Raw genomic sequence first — 25,353 nt, 5'->3', positions numbered from 1 at the left:
TTTATTATTGAATAAAAGCTATATAAAAAAAACATTTAAGATCTTGAACTAGTTAACATACCTATTATTTATATTACATTTATATTTGTGACATTTTATTGTATTGTTTTTTGTGTTTCATGAATTTTTCTAATATATAATGAAAGTATTTATTCACTCCGATCATGCAGACATCAAACTCATGAACTCAATAAAAACATCGGTGTTTCAACGAAAATAAATAAACAAAGCACTTTCAAAGGAAAAAAAAAAAAAAGAAAAACTGAAAATTTCATACTAAAGAAAATTATATCTATTATGTATTCTTTTGGACCAAACAATAGATTCAAAAATCAAATGATTGAAAGATCAAGAACACCAAAGCTTAAAGGAGGAAGAGAATTAGGCCTTCACTACCTCTTCCTTGCTACTCCTCGACCTTAGCTGAAGATCCCAATTCAATAGGTTCACGATATACTTTGTTCCACTTATCAATTAACTCGATTCCTAAAGGAAGAGACCTAGATCAAAACCTAATACAAAGGTAACTTGAATCTTATTCTCAAACTCTCGTTCTTTCGACTTTCATTAAGTGACATACTAACAACTAAGAAGCAGCAACCCTAAGGTCAAATACACTGTTTCCTTTTTCTTTTTCTTTTTCTTTTTTCTCTTTTTACTTTTCTGTAGAGATTTGGTGCAATAATTTAGAATAGAAGCAATGTGGCAACAATGGGAATAAGGCCTTTGGTATTTACCAACAAGAGAAAAAAGGGAGAAAAAAAGGTTCCAAAATTCGACATGGACGGTGATGTCGGAACACTACTCTTGTCGTTTTCGTTGGACGACAGCTGAAATGGGAGTGTGTTATTGTTAGACTTGTGAATGTTACTTGTCGGAATCCTTAGAAAGAGAAAAGAAGAAAAGAAATAAAAGACAAAAATGAAAACACTACCTTTTCCTTTCTGTTGATTTTGTTGCCTGTGATCAAAATTTGTCATATTCTTTTTTTTTAGTTTTTCAATTTATTTTATTTTGATTTTCTGACATTGATTTTAATCTTATTACTATGGTTCAGACTTGTGTGTAATTGAATAATTGCATAAATGATTGGGTAAAGTAATAGTGCAACGTGCTTTTAAGATTAAACTGAACTTTAGGAACTTGTAAGTGAGATTTTCAAAGCCAATTAAAAAAAAAAATTGGTCTATTATAATATTAGAACCAACCATACCGTCTTTTTATAATTATAATAGGTGACAACAATATTTGTAACATGGTTTGTCTATCAGTAATATAGACTTCGATTGTTGATAGATTTTGTTATATTTGTAAATTTTTTAAAATATTGTTATATACTTAATTATTTTGAATCTAATCGCTATATTTACAATTATTATTTTTTTATGATAAATACATTTTCAAATATTTAACTTAAAAAATAATTCATTTTTAGAAAAATTGAACTATTTGTTAAAGTATATCTTTAAGTGAAAGAGTTTAAATAAAAATGAGTTTGAAAAACATTTTTTTGTAAGTCAATCCGAATTAGTCTTAAATTGTCGTGGTGAATTTAATTCTATTGAAACTTTTACTACGAGAGTTCAAATACAAAATTTGTTAATCTAGTATCATGTGTTTTTCAATACAATAATCGTGGAAAAGAGATTTAAGTCTTCCACTTTTGAATGAAAGATCATGTCAATTATTGTTCAACTAAAGTTATTTTTGCTACAAGCTTAGGTTATAATTAAATTATTTATATCAACGTTTTAACAAGTTTAAATGTTTTTATCATGAGTGAATATATGATGATAAAAATAAATGTTAAAGTACAAAATTAGTCTACAAACTTTGAGAGTTTTGTTTGTGAACCTCCAAAATTATCAATTTAACTATAGAGTTATGTTTTTTTTAAAAAATCACATAGAGGTTAAGACAAAATTGCAAGCTTAAGATTCCATTAATATATATAACTTAGAATTTAGAAGAATTTATTAGGGCACAAATCGAAAATTTAATAACCTATCAAACACTCTCAAAAAAAATCAAAACTTAAAATGAGGAAGTAAACCCACGAGTTAGTTCTCCATGAAAAATACTTTTGAAAACAATATCAAGAAGATAGTGTTGCCATCCTCTTGTCTTTTCTTTTTTCAAGTTTAAAACATACAAGTGGGAATATATAAACCTCTTGCTTGAGAATACAATTTTTACGTATAAGTCTCTTAGAAGGCATAAGCGAGAGATCGAAATCAATTAGCTAATTAATCATAAATTTAACGGAATTCGTCTGTTGAGAATCTTTTGTACATTTTTACATATGTGCAGTGGTAATTTACATTAACATTTACAATCAATAACTTGCAGATTTGATGTTCCAAAACCATCTAACACAGAATATATTTCAGAGACATAGGGATGAGATTTATCCCGAACCAAGAACTCATGAACAACTCCCTCAAGTTCAATCCAACTGCATCCTGGAACTTTAGTTAAATTTTTCTTTTTCATCGTCATTCGTACCTTGCTTGCAGCGCTCCACAGGCCGAGACGTGAGTAAATATTCGAAAGAAGAACATATGAACTTGAGTTACATGAATCCATCCTCATAAGATGCTTGGCAATGAGTTCTCCAATGGCAAAATTTTCATGGTTTTGGCAAGCACTAAGCAAAGTCCGCCATATTATATCATTTGGCTCAATGGGCATCTCCTCTATGAATTTCAATGCTCCTTCAACTAGTCCTGCTTTGCCAAGGATGTCAACCATGCATCCATAATGTTGTAGCTTTGGCTCTAACTTGTGAACTTTTCTCATCAACTCAAAACAAATCAACCCTTCTTTAACCAGTCCAGCATGTGCACAAGCATTCAGCACGCCGATGAAAGTGATGCCGTCTGGTTTCACCGGAAGCCTATGCATCTCCACAAGCATCTCAAAAGCCAATTTTCCCAAACCGTTTCTCGCCATTCCACTAATCATAGCATTCCAATGGTCGATACCCTTTTGATCAACACCATCAAATATCAATTTGGCGTTTTCAATGCTGCCACATTTAGAATACATGTCAATAAGGGCAACAGCAACCTTTCCCGTCACAGAAATGCCATTTTCTACAAAATAGTTATGCATACTTGCAGCCTTCTCAATGTGTCCTAACTGAGAAATGGCTGAAAGCGCGACCACTAGCGTTGTTTCATCGGGAGATAAGTTGCTTTGTCTTTGCATCTTATGAAAGATTTCTAATGCTTCTGTGTAATAACCATTCTGAGCATAGCCGGCCATCATGGTATTAAAAGCAACCACATCTTTGTCAGGCATTTCATCAAACAGGGTCCTTGCAACCTTAATGTCGCCCAATTTTGCATAACCATCGATCATATTGGACCAACTAATGACATCTCTTTTCGGCATCCTATTGAACAAACTATGAGCAAATTCTATGCGCCCACATTTGGCAAAACCGCCAATTATGGTGTTCCAAGAAACCAAATCTCTCTCAGGCATTTTCTCAAACAGTTCCAATGCTAAACCTATACCATCTTTTGTTTGTGCAAACCCACCAAGCATTGAGTTCCAAGAGATTAAATTCTTATCTCCTAGTGGCATGGAATCAAACAATTCACGAGCCAAATCAATCGTCCCAGATTTCACATAACCATCAATCATCGAATTATACGAAACAGAATCCTGTACTGGCATTGTGTCGAACACCTGCCGTGCAAACTCAATATCCCCACATCGTAAATACATAGCAATCAAACAATTAAGCAGAAACAAATTCGACCCAATTTCTAACTTCATCAACAACCCATGAATCTGTTTCCCTTCCTCCACCAAACACACACGAGCACATGCTTTCAGAATCAAAGAAAACGAAAACTTATCAACACAAAATCCATTCTCAAGCATCATACAAAACAATACCAGAGCTCGAACAGGGTCATTCCCATGCGAATACGATTTAATCACAGCATTCCAGAGAAACGGATCGTCATCGAGGTGACTCCGACGAATTCTTTGAACAGCATAGCGAGTGAAGAAGACGTAACGAGCGAATTCCACGAGCGGTTTGTGGGGGGAAGAAATGGAATTGAGAATGATTTTTGTTGTGAGTGACGAATTTTTTAAGTAGCCGGTTTTGATGATTCTGGCGTGGACTTGATTCACGTCGTTCTGAGTCTCGCAATGGCGGAGGAGAAGAAGGGTCGGCGGTGTTGAGGGCCATAAATGGCATGAATTTGCAGGAACAAGCATTAATTTGAACTTTCTTTTGCTATGAAGTTCGATAAATTTTCAATCGATGAAGATTTTTGCTGATACTTGCAGTTGCAGATGGAGTTGGAGGGATTGATTGTCTTTGTCGCTTCCTCCTCCTAACGGTTTAGCAAACGACCATTCAGATTTTTTTAATTAATTATTTTTCACTTCTACACATTTTTTCTAGGAAAAAAAAAACCAAAAACAAAATTAATTACACTCCATTGTTCGTATTGATTTTTCTTCATATTTTGTCAATTTGATATTTTCTCTATTTTTTAATTCTTAAATTTTTACATTTGTTTCAAATACATTCTTATACTTTGGAAACAATAATACCTTTCAATTTTACAAATGTTTTAAAGATATTATTGAAGTATAAACTCTTTAGGATCTAAATAAAAATTGAGATATGAAATGGTGTAGCATATCATATTAAATCACTAAATCGTTTTAGGTTATCGTCACGATTCTAAATCTCAGTTTTGTTGTAATAAAATAGTAGTTTTAAAGCATTTATAAAAATTGATGGATAATATTGCAACTTTTAATAATACAAAGGTGCTTTGGAAATGTTAGAAAAGTTCAAGGCTATTTGTTTTATCACCTATCCTTATTAATTCTTCAAATATGATTAATTCATAAAAACTCTTTTATATATACATATACATGTGTATGTATGCATACACATGTGTATCAATACATAGTATATACACACACATATCAAGTTTTAATTTTTGTTTGAAATTCTAGATTTTTTTTGGTTCTAAAAGTAGTTTTAAAAAGGTTAAACCAAGGACAATATTACTAAATTTGAAAAAATCAAAGTGCTTTTAAAATAAAGGCAAAGTTCATTGCTACTTTTTACAAAGTAGCAATAGCAAGTGATTATGAGATGGGAAATCATTTTAGTGTGACTTGCTTGATACACACACACACAATATAATAGAACATTATTATAAAATTTTGGAATATGCCTATAAATAGTAACACATGCAATGCAACTTTAATATATATATATTTGGACAAAAGTTATGCTAGTTTCTATTGTTCCCATGATTTGAGATAGAAATAAATGTTGTTGAAGATGATTTGGGCCGTTGGAAATGATTTTGGCCTTTGGCCCATAACAAATAGTGTATTTTGAGGATGGAAATCTTTTTTTTTTTTTTTTTTTTGCAAAAAAATATAATAACTAAATAAATTATACAAATGGGCATTTTTAAAAACAATATAATATTAAAACTATTTACAAAATATTACGAAGCTTATAAAAATATTCAATTAAGTTCAGTTTTTCTACTTGGAAAATGTGTAAATAAGCTCGAAATCAAGAAGAAATAGATTTTGATATTAGATGTATAAATTTTAGTTTTTCTCAAAATAATTTTTTTAAAAATAGCTACAAACACGAATATAAAACAAAATTTAGAAGTTCACACGAGAATTGTCATAACTGACAAAGACAATAAAATATTTATAAAATATAATAAAAATTTATATGCTATTAATAATAAAATATACTTCTAAATACGGTAGAGATTAAAAATTTATCGCATTTTATAAATAGTTTGATTCATTTGATGGAGACGACTGAAAAATAATAATTAATTTATAGGATAGTGTGTATAGTGGGGGGATTGAATGAAATTAGAAGGTGGGAAATGCGGAAGGAAATGGTTAGCTAGAACAACCCATTTGTGAGTCATGTTTTTCAAAATCGGCAACGAAACGCAATCTAAGGTAATGGAAAAGAAAAATAAAAAGGGAAAAGGGTTGGATTTTAGCCTCATTCTGCATGCCTTCAATTTGGACGCTACTACGACTTGATTAAATAAAAGTCAACAAAAATATGTACGGCTTTCCCGCTTTTCATTAATAACCATTCCAAATTCTTCTCCCATTCAATCATATGACGTGCTCGCTCGTAATATACAAAACGAACAATTATTTCTTTAATTTATAAGGTGTGTTTGAAGAAGGGAAAAAGTTATGGAAGAAAAGAATTATAATAATCGTAGGATTATGATAATCCTAATGTTATGATAATATATGTTTGGAGGAAGGATTATTATTAGTAGTGTTATTGTAATATGTGTTTAGGAGAAAAAATATAAAAGGTAATGTCATGATAGTATGTGTTTAGGGGAAAGATATTTAGTAGTATGATAATAACATGTGTTTGGGAAAAAGATCATTATTGTAGTATTATTATAATAAATAAGTATGTTTGGTTCCTCTATTTTAAAAATAAACATTTTTAATCTTCGAAAAATAAGTCTTTTTAACCTTCGGATTTACAAGAATAAACTTATTTGGTTCTCAATATGTATCTTTTTTAGTTTTTGAGTTTTTAAAAACATGCCTAAAAGTTCCTCAAATAACTTTATATATATTTATTTTAATAATTACATGAAATTTTAAACCAGACTAGAAGAATAACTTCTAAAAACTATATCATCTCTAAATTTATTTTTTAAAATTTAAATCTCATATAATTATTTTTAAAAAATCAAACATAAAATACTTTTAGGATCTTATAAACCTATTTTTTAAAACTCAAAAATTAAAAAGATATATTTTGAAAACTTGAAGACCAAATGGATCCATTGTTATAAACGTAAAGACGAAATAGGTTCATTTTTAAAATTTAGGTACAAAAAGTATATATTCATCAAAACTTATAGACTAAAAATGTAGATTTTCCTATATTAAACTATAAAAAATAATCATATATATCAAAGTTAATTATTCAATCATCATTCTGAATTCACTTTACTCTTTTCATAAAAGTCGTTTTAAATAACAAAACTATTAAAAATATAACAAAATTAAACATTTAATTAAAAAAAATATCTACAAAATTACAAACAATTTCAAATATAACAAAATAAATAAAAATACCTACAAAATATAACAAAATTTTATCTTAAACAATACTAATTATGATCGTCTTCTTTTAACTCATGGTTAACAAGACAATCATATTTATTTCTATATTCTTTCGATTGCCAAAGTATTGATTCTACACGAACTAAACCCTAAATTTAAGTGGATAATATTCCTCCAATAGTTAGAATCTACAACTCAATTAGAACCACAGAAGTAATCATCAATAATAATCAGTTAATTAATTTCAAACTAAATACTTCTTTGTCATCACACATAATAGAATCAAAGTTAAGGCCCACACTATTGCACAACAATAAATGGAAGAGAGAAATTAAAGTCTCTATTGATTATTATTGAAGATTTAACCCTAATTACATATGGTAGTGATCCTAATTTTTTTTTCCCTACCATCCATTTAATTAAGGAATTAACCCAACAAAAACTAGCCTTTTTTAATTTATCAAATTCTAAAAAGAAAAATTGAAAGGATATTAAAATTTATGGACTATTGTCCATTATTATTAAAGACTACTAATTAACATATATATATATATATATATATATATATACCCCACTTGTAGCTGTGATCAAATAATTAATATAAATGTTACCCCCATTAAATTATTACCCACTTACAAATTAATTATTATAAATAACCTAATTAACTCCAACATTTTCTTTAGCTCAATGATGACAAAATGTGTTATAAAAATATGTCGATTTCAAGCAATGGTGGCACCATTAAAGTATTTAAATGTAAATATGTTTTTTAATGCAAAAGGAAAAGAAATCTAAAGAGATAACACAAACAACAGCTTTTGTTAAGAGATCACCTTATCACTTACAAACGACTTATAATTAAAATTATATATTTATATATGATATTACTCAACACATGACATATAGCTCATAGAGAGCAATTTACATTTGACTAATTTTAAAATATCCTTTGTCAAAATGGGTACGGAATACCCAAAATAAATAAATAGACCAAAAGCAATTATTTGCATAAAGTCCAACTATTTAGAAAGAAAACAAAGAAACATAATAACTTTCTATTACTGCTTTGCATTTTTTTTTTTTAAATTTTAGAAATTACATTAATTTAAATCAAATCTTACTCATCCAAACTTATAATTTGTGTAAATTAAACTTTTAAATTGTTATTAATGAATTATAATTTAGATTTTAAGTTATTAATTTCTTTTGATATATTTGTTCGTGTTTTTATTTTAATGGTCTATTTTACAAATACGTATATTTTGAAAAAACACGAAAAATTAATATGCATTAATGATTTTTTTAGATAAATTTGTGATAAATAGTGTTGAAGGTTGTACGAATTCAAACATTAAGTTAAATTAATTTTCTCTAAAATTTTCGTTTTTATTTTTTTGAGATATATTTGAGTTTTGATAAGCTTATAGATTAGAGAAGATATTAGAAAAATACATGATTGGACGTGGCTAATTAGTTTATAATTATATTGTAATTTTGTCTTTAATTTTCATCTTAATTATGCCCATGGAAATAATTAAAGGATTCTAATTTGACAGATAAGGTATTAATTTTAAACTCTTTTGATGATCACTGCTCTCTCTCTCTCTCTCTCTCTCTCTTTTTTTGTCATTTTTTTAAATTTATTGTTGAGCAAAATTTTATTTTTCTTAAAAAAAAATTAACTAATTAAGTTGACTTGTTCAATCCATATAGCTCACTTTGTTAAAATTGAAAACTATATATTAAAAATATCGACTTAGTTGAGTCAAATGTAAACATAAGATTTTGTAATCGTCACACAATTTAGTAGTCATTAATTTGATTTTAAAAACTAAGCATGTATTTTTCTCCATTTTCTTACCATGCTTTACATGTTTATCAAATATATATATATATAAATATCTCCTTAGTTGTAATAAATTACTTTTTTTAAAAAAAACATAAAACTACAACCATGATGTTTTTTTTTTCTTAGAAAGAAAAGTTTTTTTAGTATACAAACCATAATTTGTTTTTCTTCAGTATACAAACCATAATTTATTTTTTCTCGCAATATAAAAGAAATATAAATAATAAATTAATTAATCAATGTATTTTAAATTAGAGATTGATAGATTTTTTTTTTTTGGTTGGAAAGTGATAGATTTAATTTGTAGTTTTTTAATTAATAGTCTATACATACAGTTTTAATAACGTAACGCTTTTTGGGCTGTGTGTTTTTTAATTCTTGGAAGACTTTTCTTTTATTTTTTTTCTCTAGTTCGTTTTTTCAAAAACGGTTTTAAGTTGTTTTGTAATGCAACTAGAGACGTGTTTGACTTGGTTAAACCAAACGCCATCATCCCATCCTCATCACCATTCCTTCCTTTCTATCTATCATATTTGTCCTTTTTTTCAAATAGAAAAAATCCATACATCTTATTGTTTTATCTATTGGAATTGTGTAGAGATGTATTTATTAATTGATCGATTCAAGTAATCCAATTTATTATTTTAAATGATAATACGATTAATTAGCTACAAATATATAAAGTATCCAGGTTTTATCTATAATAGACTGCTATATACTACTATCTATGTCTACTATGACATATACTGATATAGAAATGTTTTATCGTGAATAAAAATAATATTTTGTTATATTTGTAAATATACAATTTGGTTTATTTTACTATATTATATTTATATTTATAACACTATCTCAAAATCTAATTTTCACAACCCACATATTATATATTTCTAAAAAAAAAGTAATTTAAACTTAAATTTTGTTTTTAACAAAATTTGGATATAGTTTTGATTACATATAACTTTAAAATGAGTATGATTTAAAGGCGTAAATAGAGATAAGCATTTAGGATTTAGGGTTTATGATCGATAGAGTATAATTTTACTTTTGTTAAGGATTCCATGTAAGAGAATCCTAAAAAAAAACAGTCATCTTATCGAATAATATTCTATCTAATATTTTTTTTTCTTTTAAATTCTTGATGTCTCCCCGATCTCTATTATTCAATGAGATTATATCTTTATCTCAAAAGAAAGAAAAAAAAATTAAAGATAAGTGTTGGACAAGTGAATATTAGTCTAAAACATATCATGGCCATTAGAAAAACCTTGTAAACAAAATCGAAAATTTAGAGACAAAAAATTAAATAAAACTGAAAAACAAAAATAGACTTTTGAGAGTATTTAGTGATTAAAACAGACTCAAACATCTATTTTATTAGACTCAATCGTTTTGGAAAAATGAGATTTAGACATCTAATTTATTAGATAACAATAATTGTCTCTGATAAGATTATTCCAACTATTACCTTCAAAATTAGTAGTAAATATATTGTATATATATAGATATATAGATATATATATATATATATATTATAGAATTGACCTATCAACTAATGGTCTTGTTTATTTAATTATATGCTTGAATTGATTATTTATCTCAATTGATCACCTACAAAAAATAATAATAATAATAATAATAATAATAATAATAATAACCCAAAAAAGATCTCCAAAATTATATAGAGCCACCATATTCAACTCAACCATAATTAAAACTTCGATATAGAATTCTAAAGTAATCGAAATCCAACTTCACAAACATTGATTAAAGATTTGAAATTTAAGTTTAGGTAGAGACATTCAAACTTTATCAATTTTAAAATTGATTAGTTGCTAATGAATAATTATTAGTACTTAAAAGTCTCCACAAGACCAAATAATTAAACTTATGTTTGATATAGTACAATAAAAGTGTTCTTTTTTTTTTTTTTTTTTGAGCTTCACACCAAAATTAGTGCAAATATACAATAGAAACATTTAACTAAAATAAGTAAATAGGTATAATTCCTCAAAATTGTTTAACTAAGAAAGAGAAATTATTTATACATTTTTTTCATTTTCTGAAAAAATCTAAAACAAAATTAAAAATAATTTCACCCCAAAAATGATTAATCTATGTTTAGTGTTGACCTCAAAATTACAATTTTATAGTCATTTAGAGGAAGATTTGGTTGCTTTGACATTATCATTTTAAGTAATTTTAGATAGTTAGTTAAGTGATCATCAATCATTATTTTCTCTTCTTTTTACAATGTTATTTCCAATGTAATTTAACTTTAACTACATTTTAGAAAGCTATATCTAAATAATACCCAACCATTTCAAAATAAATACTCAAATTTGCTAACAATGCTTAACTTAATTAATTGACATTTTATATATGATATAATGAGAAAAAGAAACAAGAACACCTAACTTACACTTAAGTTTGATGGACCTCAAATCATCAATTTTAACCGTAAAGCTAAACAAAAATTACAAATTTAATAATCTAAGGAGTTCACTCGTGCAATATTCATACGACATGAAATTAACATAAGAAACAACATTAGAGGGATTTTTATTTTTTAATTTACGAATTCGGACCATCTCATTTTAATAAATTTTTAAGAAAAACTTTATTTTGTTAGAATTAATGAATTCACAGAGAACTTTAATTACATTCTTTTTTTTTATTAAATAATTAGTAGATTGAAATTCTCACTAATTATCAAATCCTATGGTCAAGACTGCAACAACTAAATCAAAATTTATGAAATTAATTAAAATTTTTATGGTCCATATTGATGTTCTTATTTTTAAATGCTAGAATCACAAATCAAACCAATTTCCTCATAATCTTTTTTTTCTTAAAAAAAATAAGGCATGATAGTATTTTTATTGTTGAATATATATATATATATATATATATATATATTTCCAAAAGACCGTAAACTTCTAATTGGGAATGCTTCCCCATAAAGTCAAAATATGTCAATAACCCATTACGCAAGAAAAAGTACTTTTTACCATAATCTCTTTCTATTTTTTCTTTTTTCTTTTTCTTTGCCTACAATAATCTTAGGTTTATTGCCTATCCATATTCTCAGTGCAAATGTCAACTCCCATTATCAAAATTAAAATAAATAAAAATAAAAACAATAAAACTCCCATTAAAAAAAAAAAAAAAAAAAAAAAATCTCTCTCTTCTCTCTTCTCTCTCTATATATTTATATGTAAAGAAAAAACCAAATTCTCATCCCGTTTTCTTCATAATCAAATAGAAAAGAAAAGGCTGAGAAATTATGAAGCTTGTTTGGTCACCGGACAGAGCTTCCAAGGCATATATCGACACAATCAAATCAGTAAGTTCATTTCAATTTTTTCATGAATCTTTATAATAATAATATTTATACGATTTTCTTTTTTAAAATTTAATCAAATTACCTTTTTTCTTCAGTGCGAAATCTACGGCGAATTCGGCGTAGCGGAGCTTCTCTCTGCCATGGCCGCCGGTTGGAACGCCAAACTTATCGTCGAGACTTGGTCTGACGGCGGTCCAGTAGCTACAAGCGTCGGCCTCTCCATCGCCGCCGGACACAGCGGCGGACGCCATCTCTGCATCGTCGCGGACGAACGGTCAAGATCGCAGTACGTAGAGGAGATGAGGAAGGCCGGGGTCGCATCGCTGCCGGAAGTGGTGATCGGGGACGCAGAGGCGGTGGCGGCGGAGACGGAGGGCGTGGATTTTCTGGTGGCGGATTTTAGGGGGAAAGATTTTGCTAGGGTTTTGAGAGTTGCAAGGGTTAGCGAGAGAGGAGCAGTTTTGGTATGTAAAAATGCATGGGAAAGAACTGTTTTGGGGTTTAGATGGCAAGGGGTGCTTCGGAGAGGGACACGTGTCGTTAAGTCCGTTTTTTTGCCGGTGGGCCGGGGATTGGAAATTGCTCATATTGGAAGCGCCGGTGGAAGTTCGAACTCGGCTGTGATTGGTAGCCGTTGGATCAAACGTTTTGATATACGGTCAGGAGAAGAACACGTGTTTCGTGAATGAGATCAAGGAAGCGGATGGAAGTCGGAGGAAGTGGAAGAGAGATTTCTTTTTCCTTTTCTTTTTTTCTTTCTTTCTTTCTTTCTTTCTTTCTGTTCCTTTTATTAAATATAATAAAGATTAAAGAATGTACACACGAATGTAAATTACATGTATTCACGATTTTGAAAGTGAAACAATTAGAATCCACCATAGTATATTCGAACTTTTTACCTGTTAATCCAACAATATTAGTATATACCTTTCTTTTTAGACTAATAAGATAAGGAGAAAATCACTCCTACAAACTACGATCGTCGAGATATGTATGAAAATATTTGAGAAAGGATCTTCCGAAGGATCTTCCGACACATTACTTCTCGCGTCGGAAGATAGTGCCTCTCCTAAAGCATCTGTTTGCCCGTTGGAAGAGACCTTATTTCTCGATGATTTAAAATGACGTTGGGAGATCCAGAGTTTTTTTTTAGTGAATCACGATACTAGCTCGAAGGATAATATTTACAGAATAAGAAAAAAGATCAGAGGTGACTAAGACAAAGCAATATCAAAAGAGTCTTGAGTTGCCAAAATATGAGCGATGCTATTCCGATCACAATGATAAATCGAAAGGATGTTGTAGTAAAAGAGTTATCCATATTACACTTATTTAATCATCTTAACAATATTTTTTCCACTTAGGGCAATTTGTGTCAATAACATTATTAATAATCCATCTCATTGACAATGAGGAAAAGCTCTCGATCATATGTATACAGCAGCTTGCTAATTACAAAGTAATTAACTGCTAATAACAGAAAATTAGTTAGAAACTAATTATAAAACTGATCATGTTTACAAAGATCTATACACATACTCCATAGACATTGAAAGAGTTGATGATTTGAAATTTTGCAACATTCAATAATGAATTAATATATAACAAAATAAAATTGTTATCTGCAGGTAGCTTGTTATAGACTCAATCTTAACCAAAAGGCAGAGAAACAAGTAGTTATTTTAAAATTATTTTTGTTGACTAAAGTAAAGCATAGATCACATGAGTACGAATGAAAGATTTGTAATTCATAACTAAAATAATATTTTTTGTATAAAAATTTGGGTAGTTCGTATATTTGGAAGTATAATTATATTAGTTATATTAGATATAATTATATTTCTATCAAGTGTTATTTTACGTCGATCTTAACGCAACAAGTTATAAGACAACTCTATTATTATTGATTATTATATCATTTTGTCCGAGACCTAATATTATGTAAAATCGAGTTTGTACTTAACTAAAAGTTCATACGTTGAATTTATATAATTTCGTTTTTTTAAAAGTTAGTTTGAATAATCTCGAATCGTTTTCAAATATAATAAAATGAATCAATGTATTTATAAAATATAGTAAAAATTTTCCTACACATATTACTTATGAACATTAATAAACTACTATTTATATATGTATTAATAATATTAATAGATGATTAATTAGAATATGATATTTTAACATATTTGTAAATATTTTCAACGACTTTGTCATGATCTACAATAATTTTTTTTTATTTAAAAGTTATAATAAGATATACATAACCCGAGATTATGAACTTTATTGTATATATTAATGCCACATCATGATTTTTATAAAATCTAAACAATAAATCTAGCTCAAGTTGATCAAAACTTAGGCCTCTTTATATATAAAAAAAATTCAGCAGAATTATATAATACAGAAACTATAAATATTTTAAATAAATACAGACCATATATATAAATTAAAAATTTCAAAAGTTAAGCTTATCTACCAAATAAAACATTACTCAAAATCCACCTTACCTAACGATGTTTAACACGTGTTCTAAACCCAACAACTAATCATTAATTGCTTGGAATTAATCGGTAAAATAGTAGTTTGTAGGTAGTTAGCAATATGGAGGACCAAATTTGACAATTTATATGAGTTTTTTTCCTTTTTGATATTTCTTTGAGATTAAGGGTGATCGTAGTAGATCGATAAATTAAGTCGATCGACCAAAGCCAAGGACAATCAATTGAAGATAAGAAAAAATTTGGTCAGCGTATGTTTGGGAAAAATCTAAAACGAATACAGTTTTAAAAAGTTTAAAAGACTTAAACCGATCGACCGACTTATCAACCGTTGGTTTGATTTGTGTCCCTCTATGGTTGTGATGAACATTTACTAAATTGGTAGTTTGTTCGAAAAATCAACTCTAATTGACATTGCTTCCTAATTGGGAGGTTCAAATATAATATAATACTTGTGTGAGGGTATATATGAAAATATTCCTTGCAACAATTTGGGCTTTATCAATCCATTACTTATGAGTTGTTGACTATGAACCCCATAAGGCTAAAGTATATATTTTGTTTTTTGTTTTTTTCTTCCTTTTCTTTTTGTGAAATTTTAAAACAAATCTTACTTGATGTAGAAGAAAACAGATGACATTTGTCGTTTTTCTTTTCCCAAAATTTAGTAAACAAATTTGACATTATTAATAAATATTTTGTGATAGTTTGTAGGGCGAGTGCTGAGTTTCGAGACCATTTATTTTTAAGTGCTCTTTTAGCAAAGCTAAAGGATGAATGTATTTTTTAGAAAATTTTCATAAAATATCTTAGTGAGACATAAAAACTGATTTGATTTGTCATTTTAATGCTTGACAGCACTTTAGACCTAAGGTTTGACGAATGTTGTTAAGCATACTATTGTTTGTCATATGATAGGTAGTTAATATGGTTTGATATTTTCGTTGTTGTTTGAAGTGTCTTTGGACTTCTTTTCACTTTTTCCCCCTTAGAAGTTGTGTTATATGTTTAGTCATTTTGTTGTCATTATTTCTTAGCTTGGGGTTATGGGGTGGCTAGGCTTTTCGGTTAGACTTTGAAGTTCATTTTTATTTAAAGGATGTTTGGAAAGTTGAAATGTAATATAAGATTAGTGGGATTTAGAGAGATACTAGAGTATGTATCGAATTGAGGACGGAACAAAAATGTGATTGTAAAACATGAAAATAATAATAAAAAAAGAGTTGATCAAAAATTGTTGAAAGGAAATAAACTTTTAATAATTGACTCAAAACAATCCATCCAAACGTTAATGTTTTGTTGCATTTCATTTCCTTCCCATGCCCGTAATCCAATATCTTTGAAAAAATAAAAGCCAAACACACAAACATAATTCTAAAATATTTCTATAACTTAGAGGGCTATTAAGAACTAATCGAATTTATATGGATATCAATATCATTTTAAATATGCCACTTAGAGGACTACTAAAAACTAATCCAAATATACACGAAGATATTACATTATTATCTATTAATCTTGATACGGATATAAATATGAAGTATTTACAAAAATAGCAAAAAAATGTTATATTAATCATACCATTACATTTTATAAATTTGTAAACATCATATATATTATTATTTGTCATATTTATTATATTTGTAATAAAATATCTTCGATATTATATTTTATTAATATCTTTCTAAAATCTAGACAATGATATTTAATCTAAAGAGATGAAATCAAGCCAAAGATGGTAGAGGAAAGCAAACTGTTGATTTCGATTGATTTGACCAATATAGTCGGTTGCAAAAAAAATCAATTTTAAAGTTATTTTTTCTAATTTTCCTAAACCTATAATTTCATATCACTTAAATTTCAACCCAAATCAAACTAGAAACAGGACATGATCGAACCATCCAACCATCAAACTTTGAAACGACAATTTCTTTCCACGGTTAGTGACCCAAACAGAATGTTTACAACTTTGGGAAAGAGCAAAACAAGAGATGTTAAGGCTGGAGTAGACATTGCCCATCATCTGTGGTATCAGCAACTATAGAAACAAAGGGTTACAGGGAAAAAAAAAGCATATAACACACTTGGAAACATTTGCCATTTCCCCATTGATATACCAGGGTTCTCCGACCACCATCGCAAAAATACGTTATTTTAGAACAAGCAACGAACTCAAGCTAACCCAATTACTTTAAAACCTGTTCACATTACGCACATCGATCGGCTTCATTATACGACACCTCTCTCCCTCTCCCTCAGCCAGTGGGACGAATGCAGTTGAGCTAGAATTAGCAGTCAGACCAAGATGTTATTTTAGAGAGATGGCTGAAGATCGTGTTTGGTTCGGGTGGGGATTCCATGTTTCCCTTGCACAATGGCAAAGTTGATGGGTTCGCTTGAGGGCTTCCTAGAACTCCTGCGATTCTAACTCCGGCTTCGACGGGTACTCGAGACCTTGAAGTGCTGGCATTCGTCGCAAATCTTCATCTGAATAAGCTGGGATCAACCAATAGCGCTTGTCCATCCCAAATACCTGTATAGTGTAATATAATGTTGCGTAATTAGGAAACTTGCACAATATGAACTTCGAACTCCGTAATATAATCTCGTTACAGATTTTTATCCGCCACAAGGACAGTGCAGAAATGAAATTTCAATTTGTTATATTTAACGAACCTGTTCAAAGTTTCTCTTCCGACCAAGGTCATACCGCCATTTAGGAGTTGTTTTCTTCTCATAAGCCTGTAGGAACAAATTTTCATTAGCATTCAGATGTGTCGAATCTGGTTTCAACACAGGAAAGCTTGACATTTTAGTTCCTTTTAGCTAACATGCTATGAAAATATTTAGAAGTTCATCCATCCCTATTCTAGTGTGCCCGAACCTATAAAGAGCTGGTCCACTGCTGTTTTGTTGATACTTTCTAAAGTTTTGTCTCCGTATTTTTCTTCAATTAGCTTTATGGATAACATATTCATGAAAACAAGTAAAATTGTTTTTCCATTGAAAATTGGGCATATATTGGAGATGCCAAAATGGATTTCAAAACTAAAGCAGAAACGTATTTTCCAAAACCACCCGTCCCTAGCTACCCTGCGACAACATTGACATTTCGATTTCCAGAAATTTATGGCCAAAACAAGCATACAAAAAGATGGTACCTCAATTGTTGTAGTATTTGCCGCCACCAGCGATATGTGCATGATCAGGAACCCCATAACACTCAACGCAAATGCCAGATTCAAGACTGAAAGAAGAAGAAATAGTCATAAACTCGTAGAAAGCTAATAATTAAAAGGGTAAGGAATGCTCGTTAAGCAAGCTTACCGAAGGCAATAAAGGTCGTAGCAAGTGTACTGGGTGTTCCAGGTATCTCTCCTTCACTAAAGAATGCAATAAAGTGTGGCAACAAAGACAGTGTCACAACACTCGTCTCTAGAAATGTGTACAGCTGCAAGGGTAAAGAAGAAAGATTAAGAAATGGTAATGATAATTTAAGAACCTCTACTTTCTAGATGTCATAAGTGGTCGAGCAATAGCCATACCAGTGGAAAACAGAAGACTTTCCGTTATCATAAACTTCAAATTATAAAATCAAGATCTCCAAGGAACTTAAAGAACATTTCATTGTAATCGAAGGAATTAGATCAAACTTCACCATGTTTTATAATTTTCTAAGAGATAAACAAAGGGTGCTTTACTAATTTTATGAAAATAACGCAAGTGATCAAGAACACAATGCAAAACGATAACCCAAACCCAACACGCAGCATCCTCGAGCAATTAACACCTTATTTTACACGAACCAATTGCCATTTTCTAGCACCGTGCGAGTCCTATGTTTCATTAATAATGTGCTTAGAAAATGGCTTGTTGGCTTGTATTCTATTATCTTAGCAAGTTAATAATGAAATAACATCACCCAGGCATTGGAAAGAATATTTCTATGCCCAAATAAAATGCAAAGAATCAATTTGGAGAAGAGTAAACATACCAGAAAGAGAAGGAAGTATTTGTAATTCAGAGCCCCTACACAATTAACGACCCACACACAATGATGGTCCATCTTCAGTACGCATCGTCCACCTTAAAAACGAAATGAAAAATGTAAATATCTACCCAAATAGGCAACAACACAAGACCTATACGCTAATTCAACGGAAAAATACGAAGTACCAAACACTTGCTACTCACAAACAGAACAGTGATGGCAGCGTGGTGGTTTCAGGTGATTGCATTTTCGACAATATCGTATTCTTTGATTTGATAGCTCCGGATGCAAAATGCTAAATTCCATTGTATTCAACGGGTCGCCTTCCGCTCGTTCTTCATCAACAGCAGGTCTCCAATTGGGCGGAACACTACCCGGATCAGTCAACACAACAGAAAAGTAACTCCATAACAGCATCACCAACTGCATAACATCAAAATACCTTCACCTTTAAAATTTATCAGCTCTATATTGAATACCGAAAATCAAACCGAACCCCTTAACTATTTCCAACATCACATCGAAAGGAGGAGACAGAGATAAAGAAATTAAATATTTTTAAAAACTACATAAATAAGAGCAAAAGTTGTTCGATCCAATTTCCACAGGAAAGCAATTTTATATAATAGAAAGAAGAATTTGATCTTTACCCAACAACTAAACTCCACTTTTATCGAATACTTAACAAAGAGAATTTGAGATAAATAAAGACAAATTGACTGTAACATTTAGACCGACAGAGATTGTTAAAGTGGATAAAAAAAAAACGAAAGAAAACAAGCCAAAACAAGGGGCTTTGTTATTTATAAAGCAGCACAAGAACAAGAATCAGGTAAATAATAAATTCCAAACAAAGAAATACGAATGAAAAGTTATAAAGAAACAAAATCAAAAGGCCAAATTACCAAACAATGGAAGGAGATCAAAACGGCAAGAGCAATGAGAGAATCGAGACCGCCATCGTAGAGAGCGGGGCCGTAGTTGGTCAAAACGACGGCGTAATAGGTGACACCGACAACCCCAAGAACCAAAAGAATCATGATCGAACCAAGACCTCGCAAGGCCGTACAAAACTTGAAGACATTCCAAGCCATGGCCGGTCCAGATCTATGCATAACTTGGGGAAATTAGCCGAAACAAGTCGCCGGAAATTTATCGAAGCCGAAACGCAGCCGGTTCCGGCGGCGAAATCCGACGGAGGCCTCGTCGTGATCCGAGTGGTAGCGAAAAATCAGCTGGGGTTGTCAAGATTATGGGGGGAAAAACAAAAAGGGAAATGAAAGTTAGTGGAAAATCGGAAGATTTCGATGTTTTTCGTTTTTTTTGTTTTTTGTTTTTTGTTTTTCAGTGTTTCGCTTTCGTGGAGACTACAAATTTAAGAGCGAAGGGAAAGGGATCGAATTTAGCGTATCGTTTTCTCGGAATTTAGACAGAGGAGAAGATGAGATGATGGGGTCTGGATTCCACGGCGAAAAAGTGAAGAAAAAAATAGGAAAATAAATTATTTCATTTTTCTTTTTCAGTTTAATTGTATTTTTTTTCTTCTTCTTCTTCTTCTTCTTTTTTACAATTCTTAGTATTTTGTTTTTTTTAATTTTTATTGATAGACTTTCAATTTATTTTATTATTCCTATACTCAAAGAAGAAAAAAAAAATGTGAAAAGCAACTCCATGGACATTTTAAAAGCACTTTTAATTGTCTTCTGTTGGATCAAACCATTTAAAACCACTTTTAAAAGCACAATCATTTCACACACATATTTTAAAATAAATTTCTTACTAATTTCTCTTTAAATTAGTTCATTTTTAATCTTTTTTTTTTATTATTCTCTAACATTAAAATTTTACTTTATATATCCATTTCTTTCTCACTAATCAAATATATTATTTGATTTTCGTAAGTTTTTCTAAGGAACAAAACACCATAACAGATCTTTCTCAAATTACTAATTAGCAAAATTGTCAAAAATTATTTGGTAAATTATAATAATAATCTTAAACCCAATCTTCTAAATTAACTAATTTTAAAAATAAACTATAATTTAAAACCATCACAAGTTTTATAAATAAACTATAATTTATTTTTATAAATTTAGATGGTTGAAAGGATACTCCAACATTGCACTATGTTCTAGAAAAAGGCAGAACAAACCAGTAAAAAATGCCATTCTTCTCTTAAAACCAATATAAAAATTTGACTTTTTTATGAAAATGGTTTCAAATATAGCAAAAATTAACTAAAATATTTATAAAATTTTAGATTTTATATATACTTATAGAAAATAATTTATCAATTTTGCAATTTTTTATTCCCTAATTTTGGTTAGATTTGTGGGATTTGACCCTTAAATTCATCCTTGGATTCCTAAATACTAATTCAAGAAAACTACGTTTTTTTGTTCATACTCAGTTTATATATATATTGGAGTAAGTTTAATTAATTATAAATTTCAGTATTTTCTAAGATTCATATTCTATATTAGTCTTTGTCGTTTTATTGAAATATTATTTTAGTATTGAAAGAGTTGGATTTAAAATATTAATTTGATTTATGTATGTATGTATATATATATATATATATATATATATATATATATATATTTCATTCCTATTTTGACCATATGGATTTGTATACTTAATTATAATAAGATGTATCATAGACCTAGCAAGGTGAGTAAATATTTATGTTGAATCTTGAATTTTATCATAACCTAAATTTTAAATTGAAATTGGGTGATATAATTAATTTTATACTTTGTGATAGGAGTTTTTGATATACACCAAACCTTTGTAAATGAATATAAAATACGTCAAAATCTATGAATTTAGAAAAAGAAAAGAAATATTTTAACGTTTATTAAACGATAAATTATTTTAAATGATAAAACTATTGAAAAACGTTTATAAATATATATTTTTGTAGTATCAGAGATTGATAGATAGTTATAAACATCTATTCTATCAGCATCTATTGATATTATCTTTTTATAGTTGTAAATATCTTAGTTCATTTTACTATATTTGAAAATAATTTTTTTAAAAAAATTAAAAATTGCAATACTTAAATTAGGAAGTTCAATGAAATTATAATTTTAGGATAAAGGTTTGTCTCTAATTAGAAAAAATTTCTAATAATTTTACAAAGAAAAGAAAATATTAATGAAAAAAAAAGAACCTTTTATTTATATTATTTTGTATGCATAATATAAATTATTACTTCATCAAACAAATAATAATAAAAAGTATTATTTACGAACGAATTATTAAAAATGATAATTAATAAAATATCATATCGCTAAATATTTTAATTTGTTTTATTATATTTAAATTTTTTTAATACATATATATATATATATATATATATTTTTTTAACTTTTAACTCCCAAACCCTTACCTAAGTTAATTAATTAATGCTTCAATTATAAGAAAACAAATTTGATATTTCGTGCAAGACACGTTATGTTTAAAAGGGAAAATGATGAATAATATAATACTAAAAACACACACATTGTTGGATTTCAAACTTTCCCCTCATTGGCAGTTCATATTCAATGCATCATTTATTTTATTACATTCAAGTATTAGTTTGTTTATATATACAAATCAAAGCCATAAGTAACCTTACAAAACAAAGATGTGACTTGTTGCTTATATGCCTATTCTCTACCATGGTTTTATATAATAAAAATATATCAACATTTAAAATTATTAGTAGTTTGTTACTGTCTGTCTATCGATCTTTAATTTTAAAAAAATTAAAATATATAGTGGATCCATGATTTTATGTTAAGGATACAGTCACGTAAATTTATATTATTTATTAGTGTTGTCTATATTAACTGTATGCGGAATTTTCGTTTTTCGACTATGTGGCTGGAAGGTTATTCCAATAAGTGAATTCTATTATTCTTTATTTATTAGTGTTGTCTTTTAAGTTTTGTTCCCTACCTTGGTTTTTACATATCAATTTTTGCTCATTCATTGAAAATAAAGCATGCACGAATTAAGTCTGGTTAGAGTACAAATTTGATCGTTAACTATAGTAAAGCTTATGAATTTTACTAATAAAAAAAAAAGGATTTTGACGTTAGTTTTTGATTAAATCAATCGAGTATGTATTGATATAATTTATAATACATTTTTTATATGGATGAAAAAATTGAACATTTAACTTTAAAGTTGAGTACATGCACTATCGTCGAATATGTTTTCCAATAATTTATTGAATGACAATTTATTATACTGCTTCGAGTATTTGTTTTTGTCTATGTTGATACTCATTTATTTGAACTTCTAACTTTATTGTATTCATTTTTTAATTAAACATCATAGAAATTCGTTTTTTGGTCTTTTTAATCAAAATTACATCTTTTATGTTTGTTTTAGTCGTATTCATTTATTGTCGTAAAATTTTTCGTTTTAAATAGGAGAACGAGACAAGGGACCCAAGAAGATGATGACAATAACTTGGTCTCTAGTAATTTATTTATTATTATTTTAAGTACATTCTACGGTGAAAAGATTTAAACTCGAAAACTCTTATTTTCAGATAGAATCAATTGAGCATAATTCAAGTTGGCTGTAATTTATTAATTTATTATTTTGTTAGTGTATTAATTATTTTCGTATTAAGTTTGAAAGGGAACTTTAAAAAATGCATTATTTAATGTACTATTTAAAATAAAAGTTCATTTTGCAATTTGCTTATGAACTCATGTATTTTTTTATTTTTAAATTTCATCGTCATTTTATAGTTCAATGTTGGCGGGAGAGATCTAAACATTTAATTTTATAAGATTTGATAAATGAATTGACCAATTGATGTGAACGTCTTCATTGAAACTTACATTAGCTTTCTAACATCGGTATTGTTTTGGAACATTAAATTAAACTTAGAAAATAAACACTAAAATCAGTGTTTGTTAAAAATTGAACATCCTTCTCTAGGCCATATCATTGCACTGTGCTTTCAGTGCCAAAAAGTCCAATTTGATGGTGTGATGCATATCAATCAACCATCTTAATTGAAACTAACAAATGTTAGACACATGTTTGTCGAAGCAAAAACATGTAATTTCTATAATTCCACAAACTCAAATGATGAAATCGATATCCAATCGAACTCTTCCCTTGAGCAAACTAATCTCGAACGATCTAATGATCTCAAGAAAACTAATAATATTTGCCTTTGTTAAACCTAATAAGAAAACATCTTAATTTTTCTTAGAAAATTTGGTGTAACGAGCATAAAAACTACGACTAATTATAACATATTCATTTTGGATGTGATTTATTTATAGTGAGAATTAAATGATTGAAAAATTTGTTCAAGCAAACTTCCTAAACCCAATTCTATATATGAAGTCTCTTCACCATTAAAGGGATACCACATCATGACTCTAACCTAAAATCTCCAAAAGTGACCATCACTCCTCACCGAGAAAATACCCTTTTCATCAAAGTAAGTGTAAAACATATCCATTTCTATTTTTGTTAATTGATGACGTGTTTCAACTTTGGTCATAAATTCAATACACAAAATGATTATTTCAAAAAAAAAAAAAAAAACAAAACAAAACAAATCAAAACTTACATTCGAAAATAGTTCAAAAATATTGTTACGGTTAGTTTTGGATGGAAACCATTAATTTTGATTAAAAAGTAGCATGACTTATTGAAAAGTTTCAAAAATATTATTTAGCTTAAAAAAGTTAAGAAAATAACATTCTCATTATTGGACTAATTTTTCCACCAACTAAAATTAAACTCAAAATTATGACTTTAAATTTGTTTGACTACTAACACACAATGACAGAGTACAAACATCAATCCCAATAGTTATTGTCGTAATTAACATATGGTTAATTGTCAAATAAAAAATTGTATTTGAGTCTGATAGATTTACGAGTGTATTTGACTAGTTACTGTTTTAATATGTTTTAAGGATAATTTTTTAAATTTCGTGAAATTTTGTGAAATTTTATGTTTTAGTATGTTTTAACTATTATTTAAAATATTGATGTTGAATGATATAAAAAAGTCTTAATCTTACGTAAATTTTAATTTCGATGGATATTTATAGGAAATTGTGAAAACAACATATTCAAAAATAATTTTAAATAAATAAATAAATAAATAATTTATTATTTTCAAGTAAGTAAACATGTCTACTATTTATATTAATATTATTTTCATGTTTTATTCATTTTGTGATTGGTGGATTTTAATTCACTTCATCTATCGATATCAAACACGTAAACTTAAGACTATAGTTTTAACTTAAAATTTTAGTTTTTATTCTAAAGGATAGGCTAAAAATCGGACGGATGATACGACTTTTATCATCTTCAAAATAACACTAAAAATATTGTTTATAATTCAGAATCGACTTTAAATACTACGATGATTGCACTTAAAAATTTGTAATCTAAAGTGTCGTTTATAAAGTCATCGTCAGGATGGCCGAGTGGTCTAAGGCGCCAGACTCAAGTTCTGGTCCTCTAACGAGGGCGTGGGTTCAAATCCCACTTCTGACATT

At 28.6% G+C, this 25,353-nt stretch overlaps 3 protein-coding genes and 1 non-coding gene across 4 annotated transcripts; 2 read left to right on the top strand and 2 right to left on the bottom strand.

Moving 5' to 3' along the window:
* Positions 1–2,238: 2,238 nt before the first annotated feature.
* On the bottom strand, positions 2,239–4,385 carry LOC103483356 (pentatricopeptide repeat-containing protein At2g45350, chloroplastic). Its single transcript, XM_008439946.3, has one exon. The coding sequence runs from the start codon at positions 4,237–4,239 to the stop codon at positions 2,323–2,325; it is 1,917 nt and encodes a 638-aa protein (XP_008438168.1). The 5' UTR covers positions 4,240–4,385; the 3' UTR covers positions 2,239–2,322.
* A 7,769-nt stretch (positions 4,386–12,154) lies between these two features.
* Positions 12,155–13,227, top strand: LOC103483355 (uncharacterized). The gene is made up of 2 exons (XM_008439944.3): positions 12,155–12,329; positions 12,425–13,227. The coding sequence occupies exons 1-2, from the start codon at positions 12,270–12,272 to the stop codon at positions 13,016–13,018; spliced, it is 654 nt and encodes a 217-aa protein (XP_008438166.1). The 5' UTR covers positions 12,155–12,269; the 3' UTR covers positions 13,019–13,227.
* Positions 13,228–16,738: 3,511 nt separating this feature from the next.
* LOC103483354 (probable protein S-acyltransferase 14) lies at positions 16,739–20,350 on the bottom strand. The gene is made up of 7 exons (XM_008439943.3): positions 19,721–20,350; positions 19,019–19,238; positions 18,819–18,910; positions 18,152–18,275; positions 17,986–18,071; positions 17,501–17,566; positions 16,739–17,357 (listed from the first exon to the last, which is right to left on the bottom strand). The coding sequence occupies exons 1-7, from the start codon at positions 19,928–19,930 to the stop codon at positions 17,232–17,234; spliced, it is 924 nt and encodes a 307-aa protein (XP_008438165.2). The 5' UTR covers positions 19,931–20,350; the 3' UTR covers positions 16,739–17,231.
* A 4,917-nt stretch (positions 20,351–25,267) lies between these two features.
* TRNAL-CAA (transfer RNA leucine (anticodon CAA)) lies at positions 25,268–25,351 on the top strand. Its single transcript has one exon. It is a non-coding gene; the product is annotated as a tRNA-Leu (tRNA).
* Positions 25,352–25,353: the final 2 nt, after the last annotated feature.

This window comes from Cucumis melo, chromosome 6 (genome assembly GCF_025177605.1).
Source record: "Cucumis melo cultivar AY chromosome 6, USDA_Cmelo_AY_1.0, whole genome shotgun sequence".
Lineage (NCBI taxonomy): Eukaryota > Viridiplantae > Streptophyta > Magnoliopsida > Cucurbitales > Cucurbitaceae > Cucumis > Cucumis melo.
The sequence above is the reverse complement of the archived record's forward strand: the minus strand, read 5'-3'. Positions and strand labels throughout refer to the sequence as shown.